Source organism: Cydia pomonella, chromosome 20, assembly GCF_033807575.1.
Source record: "Cydia pomonella isolate Wapato2018A chromosome 20, ilCydPomo1, whole genome shotgun sequence".
NCBI lineage: Eukaryota > Metazoa > Arthropoda > Insecta > Lepidoptera > Tortricidae > Cydia > Cydia pomonella.
The window spans coordinates 1,533,975-1,547,450 of NC_084722.1; the positions used below are offsets into that span (position 1 = coordinate 1,533,975).

Consider the following 13,476-nt stretch of genomic DNA (forward strand, 5'->3'; position numbering starts at 1 on the left):
AATAATCAAGTGAAGTCACCAGTCTGACAGAAAATATAATAAGCAGGCACTTAAATATAATTGTGAAATAATATATTATATGTCAATGAGTTGTTGATTTCTCTCCGGATAACCTTTTACCTCCATTACTCACTACCTAAAAAAGATTTAGTGTAAGATAGAAAATAAAGTAAGATAAGATAACTAAAAATATATTTTTATTATCGAAAATGAAATTCAGATACTATTTATAATACTTTATTTTTCGCAACAAGTTTTTCAGTTAATCTAGTGTATGATTCTTTGATTTCTTGAATCGATTCACTTGTGTGTAACTTTCATCTTGTATTCCATATCAAATGGTGTATATCAAACCTGAAAAGAAAGTAACATGAAATTATTATGCATAAAAATATATTGTGATCCGTTTCAACCATTGGCAAAAAGAAAATGCTTAGATCAAGCACGTTTAAATTAAAGTACAAAAATAACTTGAATATCTGCTACTAACAGAACTAACAGTTATGTATTATTGTGTCAACAATATATGTAATTGGAAATGTTGCCCCAACTGTCGGTATTTGGGTCATAGTCGTAGGTAGCGTAGGTAATTCCTTGTACTTAGGGCTCTGAAAGTAGTTAGGGATACGTATTAAACTAATAAGATAACTTACCAGGCAATGCAGGTCCTTGTTTGATTCGGCTTTGCAGCTTGGAAAGCACTTGGCCACTGAATGATTATTCATCTGTTTCACTTTAAAGTGCCATGAAGATACATTGTTTTTAATATAATCAAGATTGGCATGGCATAAATTGTGTAATATTTAGATCTAAAACCTGAAAAGAAACTAGTTCGCGCCTACAAAAGTTTTCTCGTTGTTGAAAAATTTGACAACTTTGACATTTATGACTGGGTTGCTATATGAAAAAAAAATTCTACCATAAAATTTTTGGTAGGAATGCGTTCATGGTATGGCCACACGATTAGCGACGACATTCTGTTATTTTATAGTTGGTGCAACGCATTTTATTTAGCAATCGTTAAGACCCCCACGTAAGCGTTAAAATTTAGCGAACTGTGCTTACGTTAGCAGGTGGTTTGGTGCAACTGGCCCTTAGTGTCATATGTTTTGCGGTAACGCCGGTAACTATAGTTTGGCCCAGGACTGTCTGATTTCAAACATAGATGAAGATAATCATGCTATCTTTGTCTTACGCTAGTACTAGCACCCAAAAGAAAGGGATGAGGGTAATTTAACTGATTCTTACTGACTGACAAGGTGTGTTTGCCAGACTATAACAATCAAGAGTTAGACTGAGTATTGTTTTTTGTTACACAGGTGATGACGGGTCCAGTAATGGCGGCCGGTATACGTCATTACCACCCGGAGTGCTTCGCGTGCAACACATGCGGAACACCCATCGATGATAAGGAGCCCTATGCTGTTCAGCAGGAGCGGTTGTATTGGTAAGTATATATATTATATTTTCTCAAAAAAAAAAACAGAATAATTATACCTATTTTTAATATCACAAATAGAAATTGTTTTCAAGGTGCATGTGCAAAGTATTATTCTCTTAATTACATCGTAACACAAACTTAATTGAAACAGGTCAAGACCTAGCCGAGGCTTTTGACACAGTATGCACACCAATTCCTTTCTGAAAACTTTAAAAAATAGGAGTTCAAGTATAACATTGGCTGGTATTATAATTACTATGTCAAAAAAAGTGAATTGCCAAAGTAGGTTCAGGCTAAAGTGATTCTTACCTTTATTTTATTTTTGGAGTGCCACAAGGGAGTGTCCTTGGGCGATTGTTCTTTAACCTAATCAGAATCAGACCTAAATTTAACCTAAAACGGTTTGAACTGACCGTTTATATATGTCTTTCTGTTATTTATAGTCTAACGCTCCAAAATTGTCATTACTTAGAAAAAGACAGTAAATTTGAAAAATGAGGACGCAAACAATCGAATTTCCATATAAATTTTGACTTTCGTCCCTTTGTTTGCTGGCAATATCATTTTCTAGACCTTATGCGGGTTGCGCTACGCATAATTGACTGACAGACTAATGTAATTCCGTAATTTAGTATGATATTTTAGAAACAATATAATATATACGTTTAGGGACCGTTTTGACGATGGCAAGTGTCCCATGTATATGAAAGGACTTGTGTTCAGCTCCCCGTGCTACGCGCGCTCGGAGGCGGGCGCGCGCGCGCTGCGCGTGGTGCGGGCGCCGGCGCCGGCCGCCAAGCTCAAAGATACGGAGTAAGTTTACTAAACTTATACTATTTAGTATATTCATTTATTAGTAAAATTTATCCATTAAGTGTACTCTTCTATTAAAGTGACGAGATAGAGCATGTAACTATGAGCACTAGTACTAATATGCATTTAATTTTTGACTATGTTTATAACCTCTATATATTGACATAAATAATATATGTCTGAGGGCGTCCGCTAGCTGACGCGATTCAGTTCGCGGGCGACTGCACGCGGGTGCCATTGTAAGTAAAACCCATCGCACGCGTCCACGCCAGTTAGCAACGCTTATACTATTTTTCGTTAACCCGCTCACCTACTCAATGCAACCGCGCCGGCTAGCAGACGCCCTCAGTACTATAGTTATAGGATTTTTGGAATATAAACATATAAAATGATGTAATATGCAATCATGTGGGGTGTCTCACTGACTAATATTTTATAAATTAAATTACACAGAAGTAATCTTCACACTTTTCGAATTTTGAACGGAGAATTTTTGTCGCGATTTGTATCGGTTGTGGGGTGATCGAATCCGTACGACTCTCCTGGCTTCTGTACTTGCCCGCTGACTAACACACTAACTGTGTAGAGGGCGCTGCCGGCACATGTCGGCCATGGCGCGCGCCGTGCTGCGCGCCGCGCTCACCGCCTGCATCCAGCTCACCTGCCATAGGTACTAACACACTAACTGTGTAGAGGGCGCTGCCGGCACATGTCGGCCATGGCGCGCGCCGTGCTGCGCGCCGCGCTCACCGCCTGCATCCAGCTCACCTGCCATAGGTACTAACACACTAACTGTGTAGAGGGCGCTGCCGGCACATGTCGGGCATGGCGCGCGCCGTGCTGCGCGCCGCGCTCACCGCCTGCATCCAGCTCACCTGCCATAGGTACTAACACACTAACTGTGTAGAGGGCGCTGCCGGCACATGTCGGCCATGGCGCGCGCCGTGCTGCGCGCCGCGCTCACCGCCTGCATCCAGCTCACCTGCCATAGGTACTAACACACTAACTGTGTAGAGGGCGCTGCCGGCACATGTCGGCCATGGCGCGCGCCGTGCTGCGCGCCGCGCTCACCGCCTGCATCCAGCTCACCTGCCATAGGTACTAACACACTAACTGTGTAGAGGGCGCTGCCGGCACATGTCGGCCATGGCGCGCGCCGTGCTGCGCGCCGCGCTCACCGCCTGCATCCAGCTCACCTGCCATAGGTACTAACACACTAACTGTGTAGAGGGCGCTGCCGGCACATGTCGGGCATGGCGCGCGCCGTGCTGCGCGCCGCGCTCACCGCCTGCATCCAGCTCACCTGCCATAGGTACTAACACACTAACTGTGTAGAGGGCGCTGCCGGCACATGTCGGCCATGGCGCGCGCCGTGCTGCGCGCCGCGCTCACCGCCTGCATCCAGCTCACCTGCCATAGGTACTAACACACTAACTGTGTAGAGGGCGCTGCCGGCACATGTCGGGCATGGCGCGCGCCGTGCTGCGCGCCGCGCTCACCGCCTGCATCCAGCTCACCTGCCATAGGTACTAACACACTAACTGTGTAGAGGGCGCTGCCGGCACATGTCGGGTATGGCGCGCGCCGTGCTGCGCGCCGCGCTCACCGCCTGCATCCAGCTCACCTGCCATAGGTACTGACACACTAACTGTGTAGAGGGCGCTGCCGGCACATGTCGGGCATGGCGCGCGCCGTGCTGCGCGCCGCGCTCACCGCCTGCATCCAGCTCACCTGCCATAGGTACTAACACACTAACTGTGTAGAGGGCGCTGCCGGCACATGTCGGGCATGGCGCGCGCCGTGCTGCGCGCCGCGCTCACCGCCTGCATCCAGCTCACCTGCCATAGGTACTAACACACTAACTGTGTAGAGGGCGCTGCCGGCACATGTCGGGCATGGCGCGCGCCGTGCTGCGCGCCGCGCTCACCGCCTGCATCCAGCTCACCTGCCATAGGTACTAACACACTAACTGTGTAGAGGGCGCTGCCGGCACATGTCGGGCATGGCGCGCGCCGTGCTGCGCGCCGCGCTCACCGCCTGCATCCAGCTCACCTGCCATAGGTACTAACACACTAACTGTGTAGAGGGCGCTGCCGGCACATGTCGGGCATGGCGCGCGCCGTGCTGCGCGCCGCGCTCACCGCCTGCATCCAGCTCACCTGCCATAGGTACTAACACACTAACTGTGTAGAGGGCGCTGCCGGCACATGTCGGGCATGGCGCGCGCCGTGCTGCGCGCCGCGCTCACCGCCTGCATCCAGCTCACCTGCCATAGGTACTAACACACTAACTGTGTAGAGGGCGCTGCCGGCACATGTCGGGCATGGCGCGCGCCGTGCTGCGCGCCGCGCTCACCGCCTGCATCCAGCTCACCTGCCATAGGTACTGACACACTAACTGTGTAGAGGGCGCTGCCGGCACATGTCGGGCATGGCGCGCGCCGTGCTGCGCGCCGCGCTCACCGCCTGCATCCAGCTCACCTGCCATAGGTACTAACACACTAACTGTGTAGAGGGCGCTGCCGGCACATGTCGGGCATGGCGCGCGCCGTGCTGCGCGCCGCGCTCACCGCCTGCATCCAGCTCACCTGCCATAGGTACTAACACACTAACTGTGTAGAGGGCGCTGCCGGCACATGTCGGGCATGGCGCGCGCCGTGCTGCGCGCCGCGCTCACCGCCTGCATCCAGCTCACCTGCCATAGGTACTAACACACTAACTGTGTAGAGGGCGCTGCCGGCACATGTCGGGCATGGCGCGCGCCGTGCTGCGCGCCGCGCTCACCGCCTGCATCCAGCTCACCTGCCATAGGTACTAACACACTAACTGTGTAGAGGGCGCTGCCGGCACATGTCGGGCATGGCGCGCGCCGTGCTGCGCGCCGCGCTCACCGCCTGCATCCAGCTCACCTGCCATAGGTACTAACAAACTAACATAACAACCTTCTGGAAACGAAACATTGCCCCTTCCACTTACTTTTTTTTATACCACGTCGATGGCAAACAAGCATACGGCCCGCCTGATGGTATGCACCTATGCAGTCACCGTAGTTTATACATGTCTGCAGCTCCACAGGTGTAACATGCGCGTTGCCGACCCTTTCAAGACATGTACCCTCCTTTTTTGAAGAACCTCATACTGTCTCCCTCGGGAAAACCTTACGTGCGTCATCTGACTAAAGTAGGGCTCACGAAACAAGACAAAACCTGTTTTGGTCGAGGAAATATTATTCGCACCGGTTAATGTTATCGCTAATGGCTCTTTTACAATAGCCAAAAATATGTTTTAATTGTTAAAACAATATTCTCGGAATATAGTGTCAATAGTGGACTTATTAAGCATAAAAAAGTAATTGCACAGTATACTTAAAATTTTATTCATATCCAAAAAACCCCAATTTCGTTACTGACTCACTCACTCAAGATCATCAAAACCCTTGTGTCTTGGCTTCCAACACAACTGCTCGCCACTGAGCGTGGTCCTGTGTAGTTTCTCTCCTGTCTTCGATCTGGAGCTTGCGCAGATCCATGTCCACCGCATCCGCCCATCGATACCTAGGTCGACCGGCCGGCGGCGTGCTGTCGGTTTTCCCTCAAACGCTCTTTTCACCGCCCAATCGCCTTCCATTCGCTCCTTATAGTCCTTATTTATTCAAATTGTGATTATGAAATAATGTCATTTGATCGAAAGCTGTTGTTGCGTGTTTCGCGGGACAAGGAAACTGTAACGTCAGAGGATATTAATTAGGATATTATTCGAACTGCCATTTTTTTCAAGGTTCTCGTTTTTGTCTTACTTTATTGAGGCGTTACTTTTTTAGAATTCACACATAAATAAATAAAATAAATAAATATTAATGGACATTATTACACAAATTGACTAAGTCCCACAGTAAGCTCAATAAGGCTTAGACAACGATATATATAATATATAAATATTTATAAATACTTAAATACATAGAAAACACCCATGACTCAGGAACAAATATCCATGCTCATCACACGAATAAATGCCCTTACCAGGATTTGAACCCGGGACCATCGGCGTCGTAGGCAGGGTCACATAAGACACAACACACAACGCCTATCTAAAAGCTAAATAACACCACTTTTCAAACTAGCGAGACAAATGAATGAAAAAGACGCGTATAATAGTGCCACAAAGTTGAAAACTTAACTGGCAATGCAGCCATATGTTATAGCATTGTTTAATAATAAAACCAAACAAACGCAACTCTTCTGTGAAAATGATTTAAATTACTTCGAACTTAATCAGTACTATAAGTAGGAACGCCGACCGAAGGAGGCTATTGTACTTATTTATAAATGGTGCATTGACATAATTCATAATTCATAATTCATTTATTGCATTTATAATCATGTGTTACATAAGGTCTTACAAAGAGCATTTTACAGCTAGTGTTCACATGAACCCTGTTAGGGTATATGGCAATATACTTATAACTAAAACTAATTACTAAAACATGATATTTATATATTTAACATTTAAACTATTTTTATATATTATATATGCAATATGACACGTCTTTTTAGTGGAAAAATATAAGACATTTTAAAAATTATTAAAAATATTTTTCATTTTAACTAACAAAGTAATTGGTGAAATTAAACATCAGCAATAAAATATTTTTATAGATAATAATTAAAAATTCCATTTAAATCTTTCAATTTGTAAAAATCTTAATTTATTAATTATTTGTCAATTGGGTATATAAGATAATATGATTTACATTTTATTAATATTTACATTATTTTTTAATTGGATAAGGTTGTATCATTCAAAAAATCATCAATAGAGTAATAGCACTTTTTAATTAACAGGTCTTTAAGTTTTCGTATGAATCACAGTCACGCCACTGAATTGTGTCATGTTCCGTTCACCGCAGAGATAACACTATTATGTACTTAATCCGGGTTCTTAACTCAAAATACAGTCCCAACCTCAAATAAGCGTAAAAAGTAGCATGTATGTAGCTTGTAAAGATACCAAAAAACCGGCCATGTGCGAGTCGGACTCGCGCACTAAGGGTTCCGTACAATTATCTATAAAAACATTAAACTAATTCTACGGCGGCTAAGCCACTCGCACGACATGTTTCGGACTGTAACCGTAGAATTAGTTTAATGTTAGTATGTCTCACGACAGTTCAAATTCGATAACCTATAAAAAATGGCAAAAAAAAATACGTTTGTTCTATGGGAGGGGACAGACAGACAGACGAACGGACGGAAAGACAGCGGAGTCTTAGTAATAGGGTCCCGTTTTACCCTTTGGGTACGGAACCCTAAAAAGAAGTGTAAACAGATTGTTTACCTCCCCCCCCCCCTCGCCCTTTTGGTTAAAACCATACTAATTAATAAAACACATATTTGACGACCGACCGGTTTGGCCTAGTGGGTAGTGACCCTGCCTACGAAGCTGATGGTCCCGGGTTCAAATCCTGGTAAGGGCATGTATTTGTGTGATGAGCATGGATATTTGTTCCTGAGTCATGGGTGTTTTCTATGTATTTAAGTATTTATAAATATTTATATATTATATATATCGTTGTCTAAGTACCCTCAACACAAGCCTTATTGAGCTTACTGTGGGACTTAGTCAATTTGTGTAATAATGTCCTATAATATTTATTATATGTGTGACGAGTTGTGCAACACGTACATATCTATGGGTTAATTAGGGTTCTTGAAATTCAAGGGCCGAAATTACAAAAAGTTTTGAAAAAACAGGCTCGAGAACACCTTTTCTACAATTTATAACTCTTTGCTAAGTTTATTTAGTGTTTCAACGTCTACATTAAGGAAATATGAGTCACTTGAAAAATATTCCTACTCCAAACACTAATTTCCTGGCCGATGTTATCTTAGCTGGCCTACTAAAAGCCACAAAAATATTAGCGATTCGCTATTACATAATTCCTAAATTAGTAATATCTAACAGGATAGTTACCTTTTTGTTACGTGTTTCAAATTTCCTTTTTTTAATATTTGTTTGCCTTATTACTTTAATTAACCATTTTCTTTGTTTATAAATCCATAAATACGAGTAACATATCGCTCTTCAAATCGTGAACCATTTAACGGGGTTAGCTCTATCTCTCTCCAAAACAGCGTCTGTACGACGATCGCATTTTTATCACTTGTCACCATGCCTGTCACGTTCTAACAAGTATGTAAGTGTGAAAGAGACGGGCATAGTGATAAGTGATACAATACGTGCTACAACACAATCGCAGGTGTGATGTGTTTAGGTACAGATTTAAAAATAGGCAGTGTTGGCCGAACTTTAATAAGAATTGACCATTCTTCTAACTCAACAAGCCCTAACTTCACAAACTCGAAGAAGCTTGGCAGTTGGCTCTCTCGAGATCCGATAACATTTTGACAGTGCGAGCTTTATGGTTTCGTCTTGGCAACATGATACATGAAAATGTTTTTGATGGGATTTCACTTCTTTTTGTAAGTTGCTTATGCCAATCATCCATCACCTAATTTAAAGGGTTGGGGGTGATTTACTATTAAAAATCCTGAAATACGTATCTTGGGATCATCTTTAATACAATCTGCTTTTTTACTGATTCTCCATACAGACTTTAACCCCTGTTCCTCCCCCTTTTCTACCTTACGGGGTGATTTTGGGGTTGAAAACTATTCTATAGCCTTCCACATAACAAAAACTATCTACATACCAAATTTAAACCAAATCGGTTCAGCGGTTTTTGATTCCCTATACAAAATTACATCCCCTTTTCACCCCCTTAGGGGCTACAAATTTCAAGTTTTAGACTTTTTTTTGTTAGTGTTTAAATACATCTTACATACCAAATTTCAAGGGTTTTGTTGTGATCATCAGTGAGTGAGTAAGTCAGTGACGAAATCGGGGTTTTTTTAGATATGATGCTATGCAATTGAATTTTTTATGCTTAATAAGTTCACTATTGACATTATATTCCGAGAATTTTGTTTATCTGGTATAATCCAAACCCAAGTTATGAGGGTTCAAAGACGACGAAGCGCTTCGAGAAAAGGTTGGTAGTACCCTTGCGCTTCGCTTTGCTCGTCCTTGGCGAGAGATCTCATCTCATTTAAGAAGGGTTTTTATTAATTGTACTATACAATAAATCCTAATTATGTGATGAGCAGAGGCAGGCCAGTATCAATTAAACTATATTATTAACTATAGTATTTCATTAATGACTCTCACTGTTACACACTATATTTTGCTCCTTATACCATTTGAATAAGATTCAAAATGAAATATAAAAGGTAAATCTGACACTCCACCTCATGCCTCTAGTCAGTGTCATTAGGGACTTCAGATGGACCGTACGTATACTGTCCAATTCATAACTTTAATCACACATATCGTGGTGGTTAGTTTCCAAATGCACCGAGAGATGGCGCTGTCACCTGCTCAAACTAGCTAACGACTGTTTGCCTTAGAACATCAAGTGTGTATTTTTATATCTTGTTTGTGAGACTTGTTTGGGAGATAATTATAGTTGTTTAAAGTTCAAACGGCTTTAATTTCGAAAAGGACCCTTGGTACAACCTTGTTCATGGTCCATCGAGTCGGATACGGTGTTTGTAGTGCAGTGCGTGTGAGCAGAGCTACTCTTCGCATCGACCCCATAGTAGCAGTGGATTGCTGTTCGGAGGGATCGATTTGGCTGGCAGAGCAACAGCGACGGTGGCGCCATCTAGCGAGAGCCAAGCTGAATACACTAGGAGGTGTGTTGCCAGGAGAGGAGGACAGCGGAGAGGGCGTAAGCAGCGCGTCACAACAGATCAAGGTGGAAAGTTGATTTAAGTGAAAAGTGCAAACCGTGAGTACATTTATATTATTGGGTACGCGAAATTCAACCTTATTTCAAAGAGGTTCAAAACTTTAAAGATCAGTGGAAGTTCATCAAGAAAGTTAGACATTTTCAACCTTATAACTAAGGAGTGCTGGACTTGGTGCAGATTTAGAATAAAAATTAACTTGTAATATTTAGCTTCATTAGTTTTAGGACTTAGAATATTTAGTAAAAAAAAACGAAGGTACGGGGAATCCATGTCGGATTTAGGCCAATATTTTAAACACTTGTAATTTTTTACAAATTTTACTTCGAGAATTTTCTAAGTGTCAAGTTTACACTTGTGTTAAATTAATTTAGTTTGTGCATGAAATAGTTCTTGTAATTATAATTTAGAAACTTTGGAGATTTTATAGATTTATTTAGTTTGTTTCAACATGGAATCGTTGGTAAATTTTCAAATTGATTTGTCAACTCGTATAACTAAGGCGAGAAGTAATTTTAAAAAGTCCCCTAAGGAGCGTATAACTGAATATTATGTTGAAAGTAAGCTCGAGGCATTGGAACAGCTGTGGAATGATTTTAGGCAGGGTCATAAAGAGCTACTGCATACAGCTGATGCTTCGTTACTAAGTACTTTGAAGTATACAACCGACGATATGTATGAATCAACAGAAGATCAGTATATGACATACAAGTGTGATTTGAAATGCATTTTAACTAAGTTCCAGTCTAATGTAAGTAAGATAAATGTGAGTGCAAATGAAAATGTAAATAAAAGGTCTTCTTTGGTCAAATTACCTAAGATTAGCATTCCCACATTTTCAGGGAAATATACAGAGTGGCCCACTTTTCGGGATTTGTTTGTGTCATTGATACACAATAACACGGAGTTAGATAATGTACAAAGGCTGCAATATCTTAAGGGTTATTTGGCCGGGGAAGCTGAGCAATTGATTCGGCACACACCTGTGTCGGACGCAAATTACGCGCAATGTTGGAAACAATTGGAGGAACGCTATAGCAATAAAAAATATATTTCGAATTGCATTTTGAAACGTCTGCTTAGTCAACGGAATATTACGACTGAGTCAGCAGGTTGCTTAAAAGAGTTGATGGACACGTCTTCCGATTGTTTGAACGCATTACAAAATTTGGGTATAGATGTATCGTCTTGGGACCTAATTGTGATTCATTTACTTTCACTTAAATTGGATGCCGAATCCAGAAAACAGTGGGAGCTGAATGTTGCAACTAATGTGTCGGCGGATGCGTTGCCGACGTTTAAAGAATTTCAAACGTTTTTAACTAATAGATATCGAGCTTTGGAATTCATTGAACCGAAAAACGTATACAAGGCAACACCAGTCAGTTCAAAGGCTACCAATAATAAAGGTCACACAAAGGTCTTGCATGCGACCACCATAGTAAAATTAAGTTGTGAATTTTGTGGTGAGGACCATAAATTATGCTTTTGTAAGAAATTTGCTAACCAGGAATATGAGAAGAGGCACGAGTTCGTAACCAATAATAGAATTTGTTATAACTGCTTAGGTAGTAATCACGGTGTTAGATTTTGCCAAAAAGCCACCAGTTGCAGAGTATGTCAGAAAAAAACACCATTCCTTACTTCATCCAAAGGGTGTTCCAACGGGTAATTCAGGTAGTTCAGATCAATCAGTTGGAAGGGCAACTAACGGGCCCTCAGATGGAGGCTCCATTCAGGCTTCAGAGGAGACTACACCGGTAGTGACTTGTTTTGCGAAAGGTCAGGTAAAAAACCGAGTTTTGTTACCCACGGCAATCGTGAACGTTGAGTCCAAAACAGGTCAGTATCGGCCATTCAGAGCTTTGTTAGATCAGTGTTCACAGGCCTCTTTTGTAACAGAGGCCACAGTTCAAGGGTTGGGATTGCAGAAAACATCTGCCAACCCTACAATCTCGGGATTAGGAGATGATCCAAGGTCAGTTAGGTCAAAAGCAACCGTAACTTTAAAACTCCAGTCATTAACGGATCCGAACTTTAAAATACAGGTAAAGTGTTTTGTTTTGACAAAATTACCTCTTTACTTCCCGAGAGGCAAGTGGCGGTTCCGGATTGGGTACAATTAAAAGACTTGTGTTTGGCGGATAAAAACTTTGATACGCCCAATAAAATAGACCTTTTACTGAGTGCAGAAGTTTATAGCCAGATTTTGCGGGAAGGTTTATTGAAAGGACCAGCCGGGTCCCCGGTAGCTCAGTGTACTGCCTTTGGCTGGATAGTGTCTGGAACAGTGCGCGCCGCGGGAGTAGATAATCAAATATCCGTTTTCCATACACAGGTGGAGGACAATGAAATAATAAAAAGATTTTGGGAATTGGAAAATGAGCCTTTATTAAGTTCACAGATTTTAACAAAAGAAGAACAGAGGTGTGAAGACTTGTTCTCAGCCACGACGCGTAGAGATGAAACTGGAAGGTACGTCGTGAAGTTGCCATTTCGCGATGAGGAGTCGACCTGGAACAATGGGAACTCTCGTGAGATAGCAATAAAAAGGTTAAAAGCATTAGAAAGAAAGTTCACAAAAGATAAGGTACTAAAGGAGAGATATACGGAAGTGATAAATGAATACTTACAGTTAGGTCATATGGTGCCTGTACCAAATCAAGAGATTAGTAAAGAAAGATCAGCTTACCTGCCACATCATGCAGTCGTCAGAGAGGATAAGATCACCACAAAGGTCAGGGTGGTCTTCGATGCGTCCTGCAAAAATGAAGACGGCGTGTCATTGAATGACAACTTGATGGTTGGACCTACACTGCAGCCAGACCTGCGACATTTGATCATGAGTTGGAGGAAACATCCAGTATGTTTAATTGCTGACATCGTTAAGATGTACCGAATGGTGAGAGTAGCAGAAGAAGATTGCGATTTTCAACGCATAGTGTGGAGAAGTTCGCCGGAAAATGATATACGGGACTACAAGTTACTTACTGTCACGTTCGGCACAGCTTCAGCGCCTTATTTAGCAGTCAGAAGTTTAAATCAAGTCGCCACAGATCATAAAGAAGAGTACCCAATGGCATCAGAGAAAGTCGCAAGGGAATTTTATATGGATGATCTGATGACCGGGTGCGAGACCATAGAGGAGGGTACAAGATTATATCAGGAGATGAAGGAACTATTAAAGAAAGGTGGATTCATACTACAAAAGTGGTCAAGTAACAAAGATGAATTACTACAGATAATAGATGACTCAGGAAATGGAGAAAATAACAAGCAGGACAAAGCTTTAGAATTTAAACAGGACAACATAGTAAAGATATTAGGACTCACCTGGAATAGAAGTCGCGATGAATTTCAATACTCGGTGAAGCTGCCTCCGTTGTCTGCACCTGTAACAAAAAGAAAAATTATATCC

At 42.4% G+C, this 13,476-nt stretch overlaps 1 protein-coding gene and 1 long non-coding RNA gene across 2 annotated transcripts in view; one reads left to right on the forward strand and one right to left on the reverse strand.

Annotated features, from left to right (window-relative positions):
* LOC133529288 (uncharacterized) overlaps positions 1–13,476 on the forward strand; it is a gene marked incomplete at its 3' end in the record, with an annotated part of 56,201 nt that overhangs the window by 5,748 nt on the left and 36,977 nt on the right. The window contains exons 4-6 of the mRNA XM_061866984.1: positions 1,320–1,447; positions 2,165–2,254; positions 2,948–3,031. Coding sequence (XP_061722968.1) covers positions 1,320–1,447; positions 2,165–2,254; positions 2,948–3,031 — 302 coding nt within the window. The remainder of the gene's footprint in view (positions 1–1,319; positions 1,448–2,164; positions 2,255–2,947; positions 3,032–13,476) is intronic.
* Positions 224–1,095, reverse strand: LOC133529221 (uncharacterized). The gene is made up of 2 exons (XR_009801107.1): positions 654–1,095; positions 224–354 (listed from the first exon to the last, which is right to left on the reverse strand). It is a non-coding gene; the product is annotated as an uncharacterized LOC133529221 (long non-coding RNA).